The sequence below is a fragment of the Python bivittatus genome, unplaced genomic scaffold (assembly GCF_059951505.1).
Source record: "Python bivittatus isolate LINGU-HERP-01145 unplaced genomic scaffold, Pbiv_v1 ctg000850_np1212, whole genome shotgun sequence".
In the NCBI taxonomy this organism is placed as follows: Eukaryota; Metazoa; Chordata; class Lepidosauria; order Squamata; family Pythonidae; genus Python; species Python bivittatus.
The window spans coordinates 41,256,516-41,279,722 of NW_028277112.1; the positions used below are offsets into that span (position 1 = coordinate 41,256,516).

The window sequence follows — 23,207 nt, forward strand, 5'->3', positions numbered from 1 at the left end:
AGAATCATAGATCATAGTGTTGGAAGGGACCTTGGAGGTCTTCTAGTCTAACCACCTGCCCAAGGCAGGAGTCCTCATACCATCTCGGACAAATGGTTGTCCAATCTTTTCTTGAAAACCTCCAGTGATGGAGTGCACACAACTCTGGGAGGCAAGCTGTTCCACTGCTTAATAGTTCTGTCAGGAAATTCCTCATTTCCAGGTTGGATCTCCCTCTGACAAGCTTCCACCCACTGCTTCTTGTCCTACCCTCAGGTGCTATGGAGAATAACTCGATGCCCTCTTCCCCGTAGCAGCCCTTCAAGTATTGGTAGATTGCTATTGTGCCTCCCCTCAGTTGTTAGAAGACCCTCCAGATTTCATGGTGGATGTATGTAGTTTGTGGTGAGGTATTCTGTGGATGGTTTAGTCTCTTTTGTCTTTGGAATGGTAATATTCTATAATGTTAGAAGAGTTGGTTTATTACCATTTGTTTTTGTCTAACAAAGGAAGGGATGTAGTATATAGCTCTACAAATTCCAGGAGACAATACAACCAGGCAGGAAGTTTGGAGAGGAGAGATGAAATAAAGAACTGTGATAGTGCTATGTCTAAAGCTGTTTTTTATTTTTATTTTATTTTATTTAACACACACACACACACAGTTTTAAGTTATGACTTCTCTGCAATCTATGGTAAGAATCCTTAAGAAAAAAACAGAACTATAAAATATAGAAAAGGTGCCATACACTGGCTCACTGTTATACTTTTTTTTTTTTTAGGATTTTTAGATCAGAATAATATTAGGAAATGCAGTATCAGGTATGGTTATGCTGATACTTTTTATATACATGCACACACAGACACACAAACTTAAATTCTATGGACTAGGGGGCAAAACTGAGCCTTTACATACTCAAATATTTGTAAACTTTTAAATACAGGCATACCTCGTTTTATTGCGCTTCTCTTTATTACACTTCACAGATATTGCATTTATCAAACAGCATCGCATGCTACAGAGAAATCTTTCGTGAAAGGAAGAGTCAATCAACACGGCAAACTTAATTGTCCTATTTTAAGAATTTTTAAAATTAAGGTATGTACATTTTTTTTTAGATGTAATGCTATTGCACACTTAATAGACTACAGTATAGTGTAAACATAACTTTTATATGCACTGGGAAACCAAAAAATTAATGTGACTTGCTTTATTGTGGTGGTCTGGAACTGAATCCGCTATATCTTTGAGGTATGCCTGTAATGTATTTTACATGGATACTTTATTTACCCATGAATACAGTTTGGAAGAAATAAACAAATGTAAGAGCTGGCCTGCAAGACAAGATTTCAGTGAGCGATGTCACAAACTCTCCCACTTATATGAAAGAATATTTTCTAAGTCATAAAACCATAGATCAGAGTGCCACAGAGAAAGGGTTGCACACATCTGTTCTACTGGTTCACATTTAATATTTCCCGGTGATCTTCCATAATGTTTTTGAGATACTGTAGCTAGGAGAAAAACCTGTCTAGGCAGTGTTTGCATGCCATGGAAAATGCCTATTTCCGGAATGCACATTGTAAGCACAGCAACCCCATGTGTTTTCATACATTTGGAAATGTTATTTTTAAACTTAAAATGCTACATTTCACTGTTCAGATTCATAAGGCATTCTCAGAAATCTGAAGGTTGTGCTAATTTCTTTAACATTAATCAAAAGTCCTAATTTTCCTGAAATGTAATGTCAGTTATACACCTTCTTCTCCATGAAATCCATCTTCATGAAATCTGTTTTATTTTGGGTCAGCGTTCCGCTTTGCAATCATGTTCTGTGTAAAAAGCAGATTATAGAAACTCCCTTTTCTCATCTTAAGACATTCTAGAAAATAGAATTTGATACAGAATAATGCATCAGTTTAAGTTTAAAGATTCCCAACAATATTTATTTTGAGAACAAAATACTTTATTTGTCAATAAAACTATAGTTTACAGTAGAATATACTAAATAAATTAAGTAATTTATCCTTTACAAGCAATATATCTAATCACAAATATTTCAAAGACAATATATGTACACAACATAAGGCTTTGTTATAAATAGCTTTTTTATTTCACTAATAAACAGTGAAAATTTCTTTATAGAAGATAGTTTCCATAAAGTTATGTGCAGACATACTAACTCTGGTATGAAATTAACAGATGAGCAATCATAATTCTGGGGGAAGGGGAGTAAAGCAGAGTTGATTTATAGAATAATCATCACTGTGAAGATGGCTCTTTAAATAGGAAAGGCAGATTAGATATTTTCGTCCATGATCACTGAATACATGCAAATGAAAATATCACCTTCGAGTCCTGAAAAGACAATAGGAAAAGTAGAAGCAGCAGCTGAAAGGGTGGAAATGCAAGGCTTCGCAGTTCAGCAGGCAACAGCACGCTATAATAAATTGTGGAATGTTTCCCATCTCATCTGCTGGGTCTACGTCTAGTTCAAGAACTGTTGGATGATTTCTGTAGAGCTCTGTTGATTAGGACTTTGTTTACCAGGCTTGGCAAAATTTTCCTCATAAATCTGGAGTGCAGAAAGTGCTTTTGTTAAAATAGACTCATTTTCTTTCATGTTCTGTTACTGTAAAAGAAAAAAAAATGAAAACATTTTACAAAGAACAAGCAAAACCCAGTAGTCCATTTTCTTACTTAAACGTGTAAAGCTGGAAGATGTTTTGCTGCCTTTGTACACTGCTTTTTGTCCTAGGATAGTTATATATAAATCTTTCTGTAGTAACCTTGGTCTAATATCATATTTATTATACATGAATGACAGCTACCTGCTACAATGATGTATTTTTCTTCTTCTAAAAATCCAAAATGTTATATTAGAAATCTATTTTTGAAAAATACTTTGGCAGTTAAAACTGAATCTCCAGTGGCACAATAATATTTGGCACGTTTTTATGTTCTGCTCCCTACTCTTACATGTACGTTTGCCTTCCCATATCCCTTCTCCCTTTCTCTCCATATCTCTCTCTTTTTGGGTGGGTGGGTGTTCCAGTTCTACTACAAGTGACCAAATCTACTGCAATTGCAGATTAATGGGTACAAAGGATATACGCTGAAAAAAAAAAGTTCCTTGAGATAAATGATCTTGCCCTATTTTCAATCTTTAGAAACAGAAATGTAAACTAATAATAAGATAACAAACATGCTGCCTATATGCCTGCTGAATATTCCTGGTAGAAAATATAAGTGGCTCAATATCAGACTAATAACGTATCACTCTTTCTTCATGTGATACACTTTATTAGAAAAACATGTCTGTGTATTTCAGGAAAGTAACATCTTTGAGTTGAAGGGCTGTACCGCCCCCCAGGGAATTTTATGGGAGGACTGGTTGTGGGGCCACAATATAATATCACATGCACAGTCAGAATTAAGACTGCTAGAAAGTCTGGTCTCAAAGGCTGTTCCTTCTCTACCTATTTTTAGTAATATCAATGTTTCTCTGCTGCTTACACAATAGCTTATAAAAATTATACTAAACTTGAACTCTGTGAGATCTAAACATCTTACTATATGACTTCACATTAATTTTGTCACATTGGTATGAACTATATTAACATATTCAGTTTTAAATTAAATTGTGCACAGGCTTCTAATATTTTTTTTAAAATTCTGATTGCTATTTATCTAAAAATCTTATAAATTAGAAAAAAAAAATAACCCCCCCAAAAAACCTCACGAAGCTATTTTTATAGCCTTACGTGAACTTAATATTTCTGGTAGAATCAATCTAACTTTATTAACAGAGAAATAAATGTTGGGAAGCATGTTGAAAATCTAACACAGCTCAAAAAAAAAATGTACCCAGCAACTATAAATTATACTCAGTTATACTGAAAATGTTGGTAACCATCCATGGTTCCTGGCATGAGGCATAGAATACATATGGTGCAGCATAATTAGATAATACGTGAGATACCGATGATACTCCATAACATATTATTTATCAACTGCACATGGATAGCAGTATTGTGGTACTCACTGGAGCAATCCTTCCCAGCCTGGCATCCTTCAGATATGTTGGGCTACAGTTCATAGGAAATGCAGTCCTAACACATGTGGAGGCTGCGAGGTTGAAGATATCGTGCCACTGGGTAAAGCCCCTAAAAATGTAGAACCGCGTTAAAGTTAATTACACAGGCATCTGCGATGGAAGTATTCAGTAGATTGGAAAAGTTATCAGTATCTTTCAAGTAATGTAAAGCATATAAATTTAATAAATAAATGAATAAAATAAATGCAAAATACACTGTATTCCAAACTCAGATATCCAAAGTCATGTGGGATAGCAATATTTTAAAGGTCTCTAAATCAATACACTATCAGAGATAGATCTAAAGATCCTTTCTATTTCAGACAGGATGCTGAAATTACATGTCAATCTAAATTTTTATCTTAGCATCTTCTGGAGATTGTGAGGCTAAAGTGTATGTAAAGGAAGCAGGGATGAAACCTGGAAAACCCTAAGTAGGAATGTATATACTGTTGAGCAAGGCAAGAAATTAGACAAAGAAAGAATTATCTGTTGCTCTATCTTCATACAGGAAAGAAAAAGAAGTTGGTTTACTGTTCAAATCTAAGCTTTATTAGTTGGAGTTCTCACTTTTATACTGCCTATTAATTACATGAAAGCTAAGATAGCTGTATAATAACAACCTACTAGCACAATTCCAGCTAAAAGATCATGTTGGTAATTAATCTTTTCTTCAGAATCTCTTGTATTAGATTTATTCCCATGCTTTAAAACTGGGGGTGATGTTTTTGTGACCCATATTTTTTCCTGTTTAAATATAAAACAGGTAAGTGGGCACAACTGATCTATAGTGCAGTTAAATTTACAAATCTAAAAAGATTTTTTAAAACTGAACTTATGAAGCTGATAATTGTGATAAGTAGCAGTACATTATTGTATTGTCCTGGACTCCCCTGGCAAATACAAAGTTAGACATTTCATACATACATATATATGAATGACCAGTCAAGTCAAATAAAAAATTCCTATCCTATTTTATCAGCAATAGGTGGCAGCATTGTGTTTTGAAAAATAATATGAAACTTGTTACTGTTTCTTTGAAGACTCAGAATATACTAGTTTTGGCAATTACATTAATTCATTTAACAAAATAGTTGCAATGCTGATTTTAATACCAACTTGCTAAATAACTGGTAAGATGCTGATGGTCACATTATAATTGAATTATTCCATGCTCTGCATGAAATTATTAGATTTAACACATGCATGATTTGACCTTATCAAGTGTGGGAAAATCCCAACATAGAGCACGCTTGGAAAACTGTCCACAGAATAATCACCAGGATTAATCTCTGTTCAAAATCTGCTCATTCTTATTTAGTTTATCATTACTTCCAGTAGTGACACATATCACAGCCACTGATCACAGAACCTGATCAAAAGACACTGAGATTTTATGTTAGGCACTCCACATCTCATGGCACTGAATCCTGTATTTGTTTTGTTTAGCTTTTTACTTCATGTTCTTCCCCCCCCCCGGTATGCTTTGAATTTATTGTGAGTTATCTTGCATTCATGCACAAAGATGGTCATAACAAGAAGGTACTAAATCATCTTAGAATAATGTTTTACTTTAAAATGAAAGCAGAGATTTCTAACAGAATCTTGGCTTCTTGGATCAAGCTTTTCACTCAGAGTAACTAGGGTGCCTGTGTATATGAATGCTAACACTTGGACAAAAAAGCAAAAACAAAGACTGTTTATTGGCGATTTCCACTTTTTGTTGCTTTGCTACAAACTTTGACTCAAGAGGAGGCTGCTGTGTTATTCTCAAAAGTAATAGACTCACAAACAGTTCACATCTCAAAAGGAATCACTAAAGTGTCAACCTAGTGCTTGTAGTGCATAAAGACATAAAATATACTAATACTTAGATCCTGTCTCTCTCTCCATACATACAACAAAAAAGAAATGACACAGAAGAAGCACGCACACACACACACACATGTAAATTTAGTGAGAGAGACCCAGAGTTAAAGCAGCTGATAGAATGGATTTGCAGCTAAGTAACAAAGTGTATTTATTCTGAGTATTGTAGTTAAAATCAGTCAAATCTAGAACATTAAAGCTGCACTTCCTGAGAAGAGGACCGCACTATGCTATCTACAGTTTCTTTCTACAGTTACCCTGCAGGTAACTCTTAAAATTAATAAAAATTAAAAATGGATTCAAATGTCCTGACATCTGCCATCAACATCTGTTGAATATGGTGGCACTGCTGATATAGGCAGTTGCTGGAAGCTATTCTGACATTATTCATAACAATTCCCCCTCCACAGAATCTATACCACTTTTTTAAAGGTGTATTTTATTTCTTAAAATATAATAAATAACTTTAGTGGCAAAACACACTATCGAATACAATCCTAAAACAGGATTATTTATAGTAGTATTCCCAAACATGATCTATTTTAATCAATATGTGAATGAAAATGAAAGACTCTTGGTAACTAAAACAGAATAAATTGTAAGAATAACCAACTTGCTAATTCAATCACAGCTACAAAAGTTATGAAGAGAAAATGTTGCTCTCCAAATGGTCAGTGACAGTTTCAAGCTGACCCATGGTCATCTTCATTACTGGGACCCTTGAAACACAAAGACTGTGCATTATGCAATCAGTGGAGACCACATAACATGACCTCTAACCTGTGGTTCATCCTCCCATGTTTAAGACTCGTCACTTAAAACATCTGAGTATTGACAAGTCAGCAAGGTGCCATAACCACATCTTAATTTTAACTTAAGCTGCATAGGGAATAAGAAGTGCTCAGGAGGCAAGAGTTGAGTGGCAGGATGAAGCAAGAATTCCCACTTGGGGGAAATGGATTCATCCACGCTCTGCAAAATTCCAGTGCTTTACTTGAAAATAATTTTCCTGAACTGGAAATAAATCCATTACTAAATAAGGATGTAAACACAATGTATGGAGGTGCTCAGAATTAGAGCATCCTGCATTATCAATTTTGTTAAAATACAAAGAGATAAACTGGTAATATGTTACGTTTTCTATATTATGGGAAGGCATACTTAAGAATGAAATATTTATACTATACATGAGCAGATTACAACACACAATCAAGTCAAGTTGAAACATAAACACTTAAAAATGTAATAAAAACACAAGTAAAATGATTGGACAACTTACTAAATATACATCCAGGACAGAAGCATTATCAGTCTCAGTTTCCACTGTGCTCTGTTCTGAAGTCAAGCAGATCGCACTATCTTCTAAAGTGAATGTTGAACTTGAAGGCAATCCTTTACTGGATAGAAAAAGAATATACAATGAATATTAATAAAACGAAGAACCATTTTGGCCTTTTCTGGCCTATTAAAGAGCTTTTTTCACATTTGTCAAGCTCTGGTTAATGCTGGGTTGCCATGCAACTGTACCAAAAAATTATTTAATCAAAGCCCAAGCCCTTTGGCATCCAGAAACTTGTCAGGCCTCAATACTGCAATATTCTGGCTGCAACTTGCAGCAGAAGAAAAGTTATGAAAGGCCTGGAGAAAAGATCACAACAAGGAACCTTTGGTTGTTGTGGGATGACCCCTAAGCGGAAGAATGCTTGGAGATTAGCATAATACAGTTGTAGCTATTAAGAAGGATTTATATGAGTGCTGCTGAGCTGATCTCCAGTTTTTTCTCCATATGTACAATCTCTTGAATTTTGATTTCACTATATTTTTCTAGCATGCATTATATTAAAATACCTAACAGGAACAATAGGGGTATTCTTTTGGATAATTAAAAAGCCCTGGCTAATTATACATCTTCATTAGATTCCAATGCTACAAAAGCCACCTCCCAGCATTACTTTGGGGGAAAACTGGTCAGGTATAAATTGTTATTTGTAATGTTTAAAAATAAACTAAATGTATTTATACACCATGATTTCCAAAAGTCAGCAGCCTAATGGCATTTCTGCATTCTTTGTCTGTTTATACACATGACATCTCCATACAACTTAGGAGCTGTTATGTTATTATGGTTATTTGGAAACAGGAAAAGCAAAACCTGATACACCCATAGAATGAGCCAGGCTCCAGCGTGAGTGATATGTCATGGCTTTTCCTGTTTTATTCATCTCATGCTATAAATATATTATTACAGCTGTGACTATATAATCTGCAACATTAAAGAGTTTATTCATGTCTTTTACAGAGATTTTACAGCCATTAGTAATTCAAAGAAAGAAAAATAAACAGTAACATTTCCATAAAAAGCTGAAGGCTGTAGACACCTTCTATAAAAATAGGAAGGGAAGTACTCCTATAACATAACATATACACACATCTCAATGAGAAAGAAAGCAGTTCAGGCAGCTCTATATCCATACATCTAATCTGGTTTCACAGATAAATTACTATGGCTTGAGCAAGATTCCTATTCATGTATGAGGCACCTCACCAGAGCAGGCCAAAGTTTCATCATGCTTTAAGAATGCAGAGGTTCATAAGCTGAAGCCCAAAGATACAGGGCATGCCTAAAGGATTTACTTCTGCAGGGCTAAAAGCTAACAATTGTGGCACAAGTGGGCTTTAGAAACCATTATTTCCAGGCAGACATTGCTGGAAATATTGCTTGCTTTCAACCACCCAGAAATGTGATCAATAAATAATCCTCATAGAATGTGTCCAAATTTGCTTTTAGCTCCACAGGACTTGTGCAATTAGAGTAATTTCAAGTCATTTGATCTGTATCATAACTAAATTTGCCAAGTCACTTAGAAACCCTAGCTGGTATATGCTGTGCATTCCGTACTACAGGCAAACCACTGAACTGCTCTGAATTGCTATGCAGAATGCTAAAACTGAACATTTCAACAGTTTGAAAACAGACCTTAAAGAACTTAGTATAGCATTTTCTTTCATGTATAATATAATATATATTAAATAATCTATTTATTCTGTCACTGTATTTAGCTGCTATTAGTTAGTGAGAACAGGATGAAAACTTGAGAGAATTCTAAGTTAATACTCATGGTATCAGCAAGAGCATCTTTTAAATTGCCCTTCCAAGAAGCCATTAAACCATCTTTAAGTTGGCTCCAAACTTTGAGCCTGGGATTCTTATTGGAACATTCAACCTAATCAACAAATTGATTTACATTTACATCTTTCTGATGGATTACACATTTTAAAAAATATCTTGCAGGAGCCTTGATCTAGTTGCTGTTGCTTCTGTAAGTACTTGCTTTCAGCTAATACCAGCTACTTTGATTAATGAATGTATCTAATTATGATGGTTCAGTAAATTTATGCATAGGAATTCCAGAGATGGAATAATAATTCCCATGTTCTATATGTTGCTCATAATACTCTGAATCATGTTCTGCATTGCTATTTTGGCATTTGGTATCATGAACTAGGTCAGAAAAGACAGCATAAACATTCTCTTTATACCTGATTGTCAGCTTTGAGAATCTACACAAAACTATTCAGAATGAGCAAATGATTGCAGTAATTATCCTTTTGTTTGAAGTCTCTGATGTGATAATTATGCTGTTCATTTTTTAAATTTAGTAATTCTATTTTCTAAAATTTCTAAAATTTTCTATTTTAAAAAATTATCTGTAATATCTGGAAAGTTATAGTGGCCTTTAACTGAAAATTATAAAACATTTATTTAGGTGCAAGAATTTTTATCACTCCTCAATAGTGTTATCAAACCATTTTAAGCACCCAGAATACTGCAAAATCCTCCCACATTGTCAAAATAAATGTGAAGCCAGAGAAAAATAACTGCATCAGCATTTATATCAATTTAATTAATTTCTTTAGTGAAAGAAACGCCATTGCTTTACAAAATATTTCAGCAGATGAAATACTAATCAAGCTGTTTGACTTTATAATCCCCTTAGGAGTGTACGGGGGGGGGGCGGAAATCACTTTGCATCTCCACTTTGGCTAGAAAGACACATTTTAGGTGCATGTGTGCAAGTTTGGACCTGCTTGACTTTGGATTGAAGACACAGCCTTGCTTTTTCTGACATTAGGTTTTCTGAATCCTGATGAATATGTATCAGACAATTGACGGTACAGTAGTATGAACAGGATTGTTCAAGTCAGCCATAAAAAGTGGGAAATAAACTTGAGCCCCTAGAAATGTCTGGTGAAGGAAAGTTCTCCCCTAACAAATATCACCAAAGGTATTTGCTTGTGGGGGACAAGTAAATACAGAATTTTCAGGGTATAGCTTCTCTACATCTCTCCCCAGATGGTAACAACACAGGTAAGTGATGTGGATTTAAAGTTTTAGAAACTGCTCTTTTTGCTTCACTTGCCCAAGATCCAATTATTTCTGCAGCATTTTGAGTTTATACTTGGATTTTGTTCAAATCGGATGCACATTCATAACTTTGCAGGTTTTGCATATTAAAATGGAATTTTTTTGAGAGTGGAAAGTTGGAATTCTATTAAAGAATTCCTAATGTAACACATATGGTTAAGAAAGAGTATCACAGAGAAATGTTAAGAAGATTTGCTTTAGTAATTCCACAGAAAGTACATACGCAGGATTTTACACCAGAGTATTATAGAACTAAACTAACTAAACTCTATAGGACTATACCATCTTGGTGCTGGCTGGGGTTGCACTGCCCCAAACAGACCCTATGCGCAATCTGGGGATCCTCCTGGACTCACAACTCCTGCTCAATGATCAGGTAGCAGTAGTGGCCTTTGCACAACTTGGTATTAGGTGCCAGTTATGCCCGTTCCTAGATCAAGGGGCCCTACTGATGGTCACTCATGCCCTGGTCACCTCCCAGTTGGATTACTGCAATGTGCTCTACATGGGAGCTGCCCTAGAAGAGTATCTGGAAACTTCAGCTGGTGCAAAATGCAGCAGCACAAGCAGTTGGGTGTGTTTCTGGTAGAACACGTTACACCTCTGCTTTGTGAGCTGCATTGGTTACCAATTTGTTTCTGGGTCCAATTCAGGATGCTGGTATTGACCTTTAAAGCCTTTCATGGCATGGGACCAGGCTACTTAAGGGACTGCCTGTCCCCGATTTCATCTACCCGTCCCACCAGATCCAGCAGAGGGGGCATGTTATGGGTTCCGTCATCTAGGGAGCTATATTTGGCAGGCCCTAGGAAGCGGGCCTTTTCTGCTGTGGCGCCTGCATTGTGGAATCTTCTCCCCTGAGGTGAGGTTGGCCTCATCACTTCTGAGCTTCCAAAGCTCTCTCAAGACCTGGTTATGTCAGCAGGCCCAGGGACCTCAGGGGATGGGTGAACTTATGAGGTGGCTCCGTTATTATTAACATCTCCCTGTCTATTTTTTTTTTGTATTAACTCTGTTTTTATAGTTTTTAATGTTTTTTAATAATTAGTTAATAATAGTTTTAGGTATTTATTGTTTTAGTTCTGTTGTACACCACCCAGAGTCACTGGCTTTGTGAGATGGGCGGCTATATAAATTAGACAAATAAATAAAATAAATAAGCTAATATAACTAAACTGTTATATAATTCTTAGAGGAGGTGATTAAAATCTAACATCACCTTTTGTCCTTTCGTAATAAAAAAATTCCTTTACAAATCTTTAAGCTTGGCAACAGGGCTCGAAGTGGCATTATGGATTATTCATATATTTATTCCTTCTATGTGCGGCCATTTCTGTAAGAACACACAAAATAGCAAGATTCCAGTGCAACAAACTTAAAAATAAGCTCAGCTAGTATTTGGTTTTCCAACCACCAGGAGAACTTTTTGCTTTCTGGAATGCAAAGAAGTATTCCTTAAACCAAGCTTGGTTCTTGACTTCTTATGACTGCATGGATGTACCAAAGTTTTGTTCTTGGCAACAATATGGAAATATTGTTTTTTATTTCCCAGTGTAGTCTATAGCCTGAGAATCTCCTGTTGGCTTCCTATTCCAATAATAAACAAGCCCAATTCTGTTTAGTTTTTCAAGATTAAGTTAGGTTACTTGGGGCTGCCATCTACTGTGATATTGAAGCAAGGCCCCACTCAAAGGTGAAATGTTGCATCCAGCCCCCCCAAATTTGTGTCTTCTTTTTCTGGGCATCTTGCTTAGCTGTCTTCTCAGCCTGCTCTCAGCACTGAAATCCCCTGCAGTAGCTGTTACAGGGATTCTGTCTCAACCAGTTCAAGGAAACAAATTTTAGTAGACTTTTTCCTGTTTAATGGCTTAAACAGGTTGTGCTTATAATGCATTGTTCATTTCAAAGCTTGTTTAAAAAATGATATTTCATCAAACACACCGCATGTACTTATGATTGGGTACTGAAGTGAATCATAATAAAAATAAAATCTCTGCCCTACCCCGATTGTGTTTGCAAAAGTCATGCAGGTTGGAAGACAGGTGTGGGGATTTCCCAGGCCAACCTCATTACATTCTCTAGGATGACGCTAGCACGCTATCCTATTCAACACAACTGCTCTTTTCAGAACAGGTGAAAAACTGTTCACACTACAGTAAGTACAGTATGAATCAGCTATGTTCCTCAAAATACAACAAACTGATGAACAGCGGAGTTAGGAAGAATATTCCATCTTAAGGAATGTGATGTCCAGCTGTATTTCATCTATGCCCCTCTTTCAAAGTAAAGAGCTAGTAATATAAACTTCTGATGCCTAAACCCTATAGGGCAGGGTGTCCCAAACTGTGAGGGGTACCCCCCTTGGAATGGTACAGACAGAATCCAGGGGAGGTGTGAAGAACCTTTTAGTTGTACATTGTTACAATAAATCCACCTTTCCCAAAATACTAGTTTCAAGTGAGTAATGTGGTGGTGGAGGAGGCACAAACTTTGGTTTTTTAATTTTTATGTCTTTATAAAAATAAACTTTCACTGTATTGTTTTCATTGTTCATTTGTGTTCATTTTGGTGTTCGGATTTTTAACAGAAGGTGTCTACATTAAGATTACACTAAAGGGAGGTGTGATGGCAAAATGTTTAGGAACCCCTGCTATAGGGCATCTGTAGTTACTACAAACATAAACGCTTCCTTCATTACAGGTTAGGATCCATTAGTAGATATCTACTAGATTACTGAATTAGCATCTTGGCCAGCCAACTCTATCCTGGTGCTTTTCAGATGCTTGGAACTAAAACTCCCATAATTCCAAGCCAGCATCTCCTGCCTCCTACTAATGTATTTCCTTTCTTGCTTTCATAGTCAAAATAGCCTTGGAGTTGCAAAACAATGGCTTTTCTCTTTATATGCAGCAATGTATTCTACTCTGTATTTTAATTATGGATATTTAATTAAATATGCCAGTTGCTCCAAATTAACAGAGACAATAGATGAAAATTATTACAATTTACATTCCGTGTTTCTGCCCAGATGGCAGAATGTAAATCATAGCCGCCGCCGGCAGCATCATCATCATCATCATCATCATCCAAAAGAAAAGTAATTCTGATTGTAGAAACCACCAAGTAGTCCACTTGGAGAAAGACAGATGTTTATGTGATGTTTGCTGCCTTAAGGTGACTATTTTTTTCTACAATCAGAATTATTTTTCTTTTGTATAAAGATGATGATGATGATGATGATGATGATGATGATGATGATGATGATGATGATGATGATGATGATGGCGGCAGCGGCTATGATTTACATTCCGCCATCTGGGCAGAAACATGGAATGTAAACAGTGGGATAAAATAATAATAATAATAATAACAACAATAACAACCATAACAACATAGTTACAGATATGAAGATACCCCCTGCTCATCCTGCTTCAGAAAGGTTTAACTATATAGTTTATTTTACATTGGTAATATATTCTGTAATAGAAAAGAGTTTTGTTTTAAAAAGCAAAAATAAGACTTGATATATAACATTTATTTGGATCACTTTTCCTCATCCAAAAGTAACACTGCTGTCTCTTTTCAAAGGCAGCTTTCCAGAAAATCTTGCTGCATTAAGAAGAACAAGTTTTTATGTAAGCAGGTAAAGACTGTCACTGGCATTAGCACATCCAATAGGGACACTCAGCACCTTAATATGTTTTAAAGTCGCTGAAGATGAACCTGACATGAAACCCCAAAACTTTTCAATTACCTTCACCTATGCTGAAAAGAGGGAAAAAAGAGATACCCGATTCTTCAGGTAGTTCAAGAGAAAATACCAAGGTTTTCAAACATTTCAACAAAACTCCCTGCAAACCACCTGACAGGACAGGAAAGTATGGAGTACAGTATTCTTAATTCCCAAGCAGAATTTACATAAACAAAAAACTCTTATTTTTATTTATTTTCTCTTCCATAAATAACAGCTACATCTAAGTTGTAGTTTAGGGGATTCCTGAAGCATCTTTGCACTATAGCTAGAGGAGGGGGGGAAAGGCTGGGAACTTGATACTAACCAAGACAGGGAGCAAAATAAAAGAATAGACTGCAATGATATCTACACTTACTTGGGAAGAATTACCTTGAACTCAGGGGGACTTAGTTTGACTAGACAGATACATAATGGCATTAAGGTTCAGAAAGCCCAGTGGGGACCCAAATCTTGCAATGCTACAGAGTCAAAAAAGGTAGTGTGAGGGGAAAAAAGTCTAGCAGCTAACACCAAAACTATCAACAGATACATATTGTGCCACCTTCCCAAAACAGACAAGCCTCATTTCATTTGCACCTAAAAAGCACATGAAAATATATCAGTTTTACAGCAATAGGCTGCTTAGGTTTCTCATCTGAAAGTGAAGTGCTCACTGGAGCATTTGTGTTGTAACCTTAGCCTTTTAATAAACACTACTAATCAATTCTGAGAGACTTATTCTTTGGATTAACTGTTTCCAGTCTAGATTGATAGGAGGGAAGTGTGACAGCTAATGTGATTGGGATTTTGGCAAGGTAAGGAGAAACTAATCTATCTTTCAATACTATGGTACAAACTGAATATTCAGATTACCTGTTAGAATAAAACCTAGTTCCGTCATGTTGATAATGATCATCTACATAGAGAGAAGAAGAAGAAATTGTTGTTGCTAAAGAAGCTGCTTCAAACAGAGATGCTGTGCTTGGCACTAAATCTGGATGATGTCGGGACGCTAATACTGTATAGGAAAAAAGGGGAAAAAAGTCATTCCTGCAGAGAAATTAGTGCATGTAAAAGTTATAGGCTTACTTGCACTGAAAACACACAAACAAGATACACAAAGGCTATGTTTGTGTGATCATCCACAGTTTCCTTAAATAATGGTTTATAAAGTTATGGATGAATATTGGGGCTGTGAATACCTTCCTCCTTTTTAACCCCTTGTTGCATTCTGCCTTTGAACCAAGTATCTTCATTTACATTAACACAACACTCAATCTTAGTGCATATTAAGTCAGTAAGTTTTTTTAGGTAACCTGCTATTCTTTACCATTATTCTCCAAGAAGAGCTTAAAACATTTTTCCTCTTGTTTTAAATGAGAGGTGCACAACTATTTCAGGTCACAGGTTACATTTGAACTTTGCTTGACATAGCAGGGGGTTCATTTGAAAGAATTAGGCAAGTCTAGCATAAAAGCTAAATTTAATGTAATTTGATTAAATGTAAGTATAATTAAATACAATTAATATTACTTTTCAGAAGTATTAAAATTACTTTGACAACTTTTGAAGGGGCTCTGGAGGTCCATACTTAGGGTTTTGGGGAGCCATTATTTACCATTCTTCTGGAATGTCAGACTGTGCACCTCTGTTCTAAAGCTATCACTCTTTTCTTTTGGCAGAAGAACGCTAGCTTTGGAATCTAGAGCATCTTAGGTTCTACTGAAAATTACCTTCTTCATCAAGGCTACAGTAACTTTGTCCCTCCGTGAGTAAATCACGCTTTTCATCTTTCCAGTCTTGGTTAACTACTGACACAAATTCTTGTGATGTAGCTTTCAGAACAGCAATCGAATTGCATCGTTTTTTGGAAGGAGAAGACTTCAAAGCTGGGTTGTGAAAGAGAGATAATGAAGGTAATGTAAATATAGATTATTTTTATAGCCAACTTTCCATTATTATGCAAACTTTTACATAGGTCTTCCTTCTGCTGACTGTCCCAAAAAAGGCTTGAACAGATTACCCAAATAACTGCCATTATCTTAATATAATTTGTCTTCAGAAAAACCCACAATATATGCCAGTATAAATCTGAGAAATAACAGCTTTTATTTAAAGGTTAATAAAACTTGAATTCAACTTTTAAATGGCAAGGAGTTACTAAGAGGCTAAGTATCGGTTATAATAATGAATAGCATTTGTTCAGTTTTTGTATCTGGCACATATTTTACAAGAGAAACAACTTTATCGCGCTACAGGCAAAACTAGGCCCTACTAGGTGGGGTGCCACAGGGTTTGGTGCTCTCTACTCTCCTATTCAACATCTACATGAAGCCATTGGGTGAGCTCATCTGTTGCCATGGGTTAAGGTATCATCGGTACATTGATAATACCTAATTATATATCTCTGCCCCTGGCAAATTACACAATGCTATGAATATCTTATCCCAGTTCCTGGAGGCTCTGAGGGTCTGGATGGGGAACCACAGGCTTTACTGAACCTGGCAAGACAGAGTGGCTTTGGGTTTTGTGATCTGCCGGCTCAAGGACTATGCCATCTTTGGTGCTGGATGGAGTTGCTCTGCAGACCCAATGCACAATCTGGGGGTCCTCCTGGACTCCCGACCCCTGCTCAAGGAGCAGGTGGCAGTCATGGCTAGGAGAGCCTTTGCACAGCTTTGTGTTGTGCTCCAGTTGCGCCCATTCCTAGATCAGGAGGCAGTGCTCACAGTCACTCATGTCCATGTCACCTCCAGACATGGTGGTGCCCACCTTTTGGAACATTCTGCCCCCTGAAGTGACATTAGCTTCATCCCTGCTAATGTTCCATAAGTCCCTTAAGGCCTGGCTTTGCCATCAGGCCTAGGGGTCCCAGGAGACCGGGGATATTCTAAGATGGTTCTATTATTAATTTTCTCTCTCCTGTACTTGATGGTTTGTATTTTTAAGAATGATTGTTTTATATTTTTTAGCAATGATTGTTTCTATATACTTATTGTTTTATTTTATTGTTGTACACTGCCCAGAGTGTGAGATGGGCAGCTATATAAATTTGATAGATAGATAGATAGATAGATAGATAGATAGATAGATAGATAGATAGATAGATAGATAGATAGATTTCCATGTTTTATAGTACCCATTACGTTGAATATTATAAGCATCCAGATCTAGATTTACTTACTAGATATGTTAATAGATTTTTAGATCACATACTATTAATTACTCTAGCCATAACATTTCAAAATGGTATTATAAGAATACTAAAAAAAAAATACAGCCACAAAATACTAGAATCAAGATACAAGGGGCTGTGTACAATCCAACTATTGAAAACCATTTATCTGCAGTGGCTTGGAGGAATTCCGGGGCTCCAATCTGTTCCACAGAGTGAACTGACTTCCCCTGCAACATATATACACGTCATTCAGTCAATGACATCAGTTTGGGTACATGCAGTCAAGCCAGGGTGCAGCTTCCTTTTGCTCCAGTCACATGTCTTTCAAAAAGGAAATTCCACTTGCAACCAACAAGCATTACTACAGAAGTGGCTGGGTTTTGCTTTAATCTGTCTTACAGTTCAATAGCAAGGCAATAATTGACTGAAACATCTCTGTTTACCTACTGACCAGATGACCAGTTCTAATTAGCTACTGGTTTTCTGCAAGCATTGAAAATTCATAGCATAGAGGTACCCAGTGATCCTGAATACTTTAATAATCTGCCCTCTCAAGGCCTGCTCCATTGCAAATTTGAAATTAGAAACTTGAGTAACAAAAAGCATAATTATCTGAAACTTAAGTATATAACTCATGAACTCCCGCTAATCAAAGCAAAGCTCCATCTAATCCAGGATCCATTTTGTCTTGCAACAGGCAATTTAGGAGTTTCTGAGAAGCCAACATCAGAGGCTTTTTGCTGTCTGCCTTGGCAGCATGCTTACAACATCAGCCTGTACTACTTATATTTTATTCTGTACTGACAATCCAACCTGAGAGATTAAGTCATCGTGTGGAGGTTATTTTCAAGTGTCCCTCTAGAAAAAAGTAAAGAGTGGCTTAAGTTAGTTAATAATATGGTGGTACCTACTCTGATTTTTTTTGAATACTCTGGTACTCATAAACTTTAAAAACCTGTCAGCATAAAAACTTGGTCGGTGGACTGAAACTGTGTCCTACAAGGAAAAAAAAAAGCTTTGTCAGTAAGAAAAGTGGGGGGAGGGGGTTATAATGTACAGATCAAACAATAGAACATGAAACTAAAATTTACTGTTTTTTCACTGCTGACTTTCTACTGGTAAATTTTCAGCATGCCATTTATTTATTTAATAGCATCATACTTAGAGAATATCACATCCATTTAAAAAAAAATTATAAAAGCACTTTGAAGGATATTCAGCAATGTCTTGAGAGTTACTAAGGTGATGTTTTCCAGTTCCTGACACACCCATAATGAAAAGACATTCCAGATACAGTTGTTTAAATAGATGGCAAGGTGTCCCAAGCACAAAACAGATGCAGATCTTAATGCTGAACAAAATAAGAGGAGGGAAAGGGAGGAGTTTTCCACATCACATGAACCACTGACATAATTCTAAAAACCATCAAGACGACTTACTCCATCATAAACAAGTGCTTTCCAAGAATGCTCCAACTTCTTTATTAACCTGATGATGATAAACCACAAAAAGGAGTTTAGTAAACAATTATCTCCTGCCTTGGAACAATATTACTTTAACTGAATCACTGCACAAAAAGCGAGAAATATTTTAAATTTACCTGTAAGACTGCAAGATATCAATAATGCCCATAAATAGCAGCAGTTTTTCTCCTCTGTAGCTTTTGGCTGGAATGCCTCCCATTCTGACAGAAGCAACAAAATAATTGTGAGTCATTGTAAGGCCTGCTTTCTAAAGTAACCGTAGAAATACATTAACAGCTAAAAGGTTTTTTTTTTAATCCTTAATGAAAAGGTTGGTATCATATGGTAGGGGCAATGCAATTGTTGAAAATGGATTTAAGCAACAGACTCTTCCCCTCCTCCACTTTTATTTACCTCTCTCCATGTCAGACGATTAAGATTATGCATTCCTCTGGTATATTTTTCCAAACAGCTGTGTCATAGCACTAATAATACTAGGGATTTAAGGATGTATTTATGTGCTTTTGTATATATAAAGCACGTGGATAAATCTATTGCTTTGTGGCAGAACACTTTCAGGGATTGAGTGGTGATGAGCTTCCGGGCTAAGAGGTTGTGCTCTAATTATCTGGTATCTGATGCTTTGCCAGCAATTGTGCCTGGCATCTTCAGAGGTTGAAGTGATCTGCTCTGTAGTACATTTCTTAACAGCTCACAGGCAACATTTTTTTAAAAAATCTATTTGACTTAATCTATCTTTTTATTGTTCATCAACTGAAGGATAGACTGACCCATTTTAAATATAGTACTCAGAACAGAGGAAAAATATAAAAACATCCAGTACACTTTTGTTTTCAAAGTGTAGGTTTTTAGAGACTTACGTATTGGTATTTTCTGTGATGACACAATCTCCTGATTTTCCTGGACCCTGAATTGACTCCATAGCAGTTGAATAAAGAACTCTTTGTCCTCCTGGGCGTTTAGAATCAGATGTGTTTTGAGAAAACTCGCCTTCTCTCTCTTTTGCCGCACTGTCCAGGATGTGGATTCCAAGCAGCAAACTATAATCCATAATTTTAAAGCTTTCCAGCACCTAGGATCAGATGTTTTAGATTGAAATTGGTTATGCTGCAAAGAGTATGTAAGAAAGACAAATGTAAACATATTGAATAGGCAGACAATAATTAGTGTAATTTGATATCCCAGTAAAAAATATATAAAATCTAAGTACCATTCTATTGCCAGGCCCAGAATAAACAGGATTTCCTCATTTCAAAAACCATTACAGCTTTATTGCTTTCATATACCCTTAGCAGATATGTCCCTGGGTTTGAGCCTGGTGAAACAGGTTCTCTATGAGTCAGAGTCAGGTTTTATTCCTGGTCACTAAGATAATTTCCCTTTTCCAGAGGAACTTGACTATGAATATTCTGAAGGTCTTGTTTCCTGGGCAATTGGAATATTCACATCTATTCTGTGATCTCCTATCTGCTTCACCATTAAAAGTGCAATGCCAAACAGAGTCTCTGGAAAATACAAATTCTTTTAGATAATAAAATTCACACATCCTGAATTTATTGAATAAATTGCAACCAAACAATATTTTATTTATTAAATTTTTCAGCCACCTATCTCCCCCCAATGGGGGAACTCTGGGTGACTCACAACAAACATTAAAAACACAAATATATATAAATACATTAAACATCAGTTAAAAACATTACTAAAAAGGGGAAGGAGAGTCCAAGATGATGAAAAAACTGAGGCTGAAGACAGAAGGCCTCTATGGGGCTAGCCATCCCCATGCTTGAGGTATTCCCTCCCCTCCCCACCCCAGGCCAAGTGGCAGAACCAGGTCTTCAAAGACTTATGGAAGGCCAGGAGTGAGGGGGCCAATCGCACCACCAATATATTGATCATCAATATATTGATTCTTTCTTATAATAGCCAGTTTTTCATTTTGTGGCTCCAAAGACAAGAACAATACTGCTAGATACTTTGTTTCTCCTCTTTCTATGCTCAGCTCTGAACTCCCCATCTAAGCTGGTTCATGCACTAAAAACTACAGTGGTACCTCGAGTTACGAATGCCTCTGCTTACGAATTTTGTGTGTTACGACCAGCTCCGGCCCCAAAAATTTACCTCATGTTGCAAACCACCTCGAGTTACGAACCGGGTCCGCGGCCATTTTCCCTCCCGTGACACGTGGTCCATGGCCATTTTTCCGCCCCTGACACGTGGTCCACGGCCATTTTTCCACCCGACACGTGGTCCGCAGCCATTTTCCGCCTGACACGTGGTCTGCGGCCATTTTCCCACCCGACACGTGGTCCGCGGCCATTTTCCGCCCCGACACGTGGTCCGCAGCCATTTTTCCACCCGACACGTGGTCCGCAGCCATTTTCCCACCCCTGACATGTGGTCCGCGGCCATTTTCCTCCCCTGACACGTGGTCCGCAGCCATTTTTCCACCCCTGACATGTGGTCCGCAGCCATTTTCTGCCCGACACGTGGTCCGCGGCCATTTTCCCACCCGACACGTGGTCCGCGGCCATTTTCCGCCTGACACGTGGTCCGCGGCCATTTTCCGCCTGACACGTGGTCCGCGGCCATTTTCCCACCCGACATGTGGTCCGCGGCCATTTTCCACCCGACACGTGGTCCGCGGCCATTTTCCGCCTGACACGTGGTCCGCGGCCATTTTCCCACCCCTGACACGTGGTCCGCGGCCATTTTTCCACCCCTGACACGTGGTCCGCGGCCATTTTCCGCCCGACACGTGGTCCGCGGCCATTTTCCCACCCGACACGTGGTCCGCGGCCATTTTCCGCCCCTGACACGTGGTCCGCGGCCATTTTCCACCCCTGACATGTGGTCCGCGGCCATTTTTCCGCCCCTGACACATGGTCTGCGGCCATTTTTCCGCCCCTGACTCTCCCTCCAAGCAATAGCTGCCTCCCTGTCCTCCACGCCAGAACGGATTAACGGTAATTACATTGAACCTTATGGGAAAATTTGCCTCGTGTTGTGACCAATTCGAGTTGCAACCAGAGTCACGGAACAGATTAAATTCGTAACTCGAGGTACCACTGTATAACCTTCCCTGCCAGCTTCCCACAAGCAAAGTCAATGGGGGGAGCTGGCAAGTCACTTAGGTAAGTCTCCCTTCTTCACTCACATGCACTGCACCGTCCTTCCCTCCTTTGCTTGCTCTCACGCATGCACTATGCCCTTTGCTCGCATGAGTGCCCTCCTTCCCCCTTCATTCATGCTCACGTACGCACCGCACCCTCCCTTTGCTTGCTTGTTTGCATACACGCACTACACCGTTCTTCGCTTGCATGGACCAGTGCCCTCCTTCCCCCTTCGCTCACTCGCACACATGCACTGTGCCCTCTTTCACTCGCTCACAAGCACCAGTGTCCTGCTTTCCCCTTCACTCACTCACACACATGCACATACCCTCCTTTGCTTGCTTACACGCAATCAGTGCCCTCCTTCCCCTTCACTTGTGCTCGCGCATGGACTACACCCTCCTTCAGTCATTTGCGCACACACACACACTGCCCTCCTTTCCACCTTTGCTTGCTCACATGCACGAGTGTCCTGCTTTGCCCTTCATTCGCTCACACATACCACGCCTCCTTCGTGCTGTGCTGCAGCTCAAGACTTTTCAAAACGAAGGAGAAAGCCTCACGAATGGCCAGCAGCTTGCAACATGAGTTGTAGACTGCATGCTGGATTTATTGAGTGAATCATGTGATTGTTAAGTGAATTCCAGCAGAAAATGTCCACTGAGGAAGCTGAATTTGCTTAACGACCACAGTGATTCTCTTAACGATCATCCTAAAAATGGTCATAAAATCGGGTCCGGTCACCTGGTGAGTTGCTTAACTACCACCCTGCTTAATGACCAATTTTCCAGTCCCTATTGTGGTTGTTAACAAGGACTACCTGTACTCACAAGTGTACATCAGTAGCTCTGCCTCAACCTGGAAGTAGGTGACAAGTAGCATGCCGCAAGGCTCCATCTTAGGCTCTATGCTATTTAACATAAAATGACTTGGGTGTGGGGTTAAAAAATAGGATGATCAAATTCACAGATGACACAAAGATGGGAAAGATAGCAAATACTGACTTCTGGGGGAGGTATGGTGAACTGAAGACATCTCCATGAAAGTGAAGCTGTGGCAAAGACTAAAGAACCTCTCTGGATAAGGAGAGGATTGGAGATCACTCACCTGTGCTCTGGGTAGCTGCTCCTTGCGAGGAGAATATAGGACAGTGGTCTTTTGTGGTTTTGAGTGCCAGGAGACAAAGGGATTAGCCATCTTGCAACCGTGGTGGAGCCTTTTAAAGGACACCAAATTCACAAGCCTCACTTTCTAATCAATTTTGGAAATTGCCTATTAACCATCTTAAAGCCATTAGAGACCTTCAGAATGACAAGTTTGAAAAGTCG

At 38.0% G+C, this 23,207-nt stretch overlaps 1 protein-coding gene across 3 annotated transcripts in view; it reads right to left on the bottom strand.

Annotated features, from left to right (window-relative positions):
- Window positions 1–1,967: 1,967 nt before the first annotated feature.
- Window positions 1,968–23,207, bottom strand: part of PIP5K1B (phosphatidylinositol-4-phosphate 5-kinase type 1 beta) — a 74,194-nt gene continuing 52,954 nt past the window's right edge. For all 3 annotated transcript variants that reach the window (XM_088130415.1, XM_088130416.1, XM_088130417.1), the window contains exons 8-15: window positions 19,627–19,838; window positions 18,883–18,966; window positions 18,722–18,770; window positions 18,194–18,278; window positions 15,838–15,993; window positions 14,978–15,122; window positions 7,225–7,342; window positions 1,968–2,612 (exon numbers count right to left, since the gene is read on the bottom strand). In XM_088130415.1, the coding sequence (XP_087986541.1) occupies window positions 2,610–2,612; window positions 7,225–7,342; window positions 14,978–15,122; window positions 15,838–15,993; window positions 18,194–18,278; window positions 18,722–18,770; window positions 18,883–18,966; window positions 19,627–19,838 (852 nt within the window). In that variant the 3' untranslated portion in view covers window positions 1,968–2,609. The remainder of the gene's footprint in view (window positions 2,613–7,224; window positions 7,343–14,977; window positions 15,123–15,837; window positions 15,994–18,193; window positions 18,279–18,721; window positions 18,771–18,882; window positions 18,967–19,626; window positions 19,839–23,207) is intronic.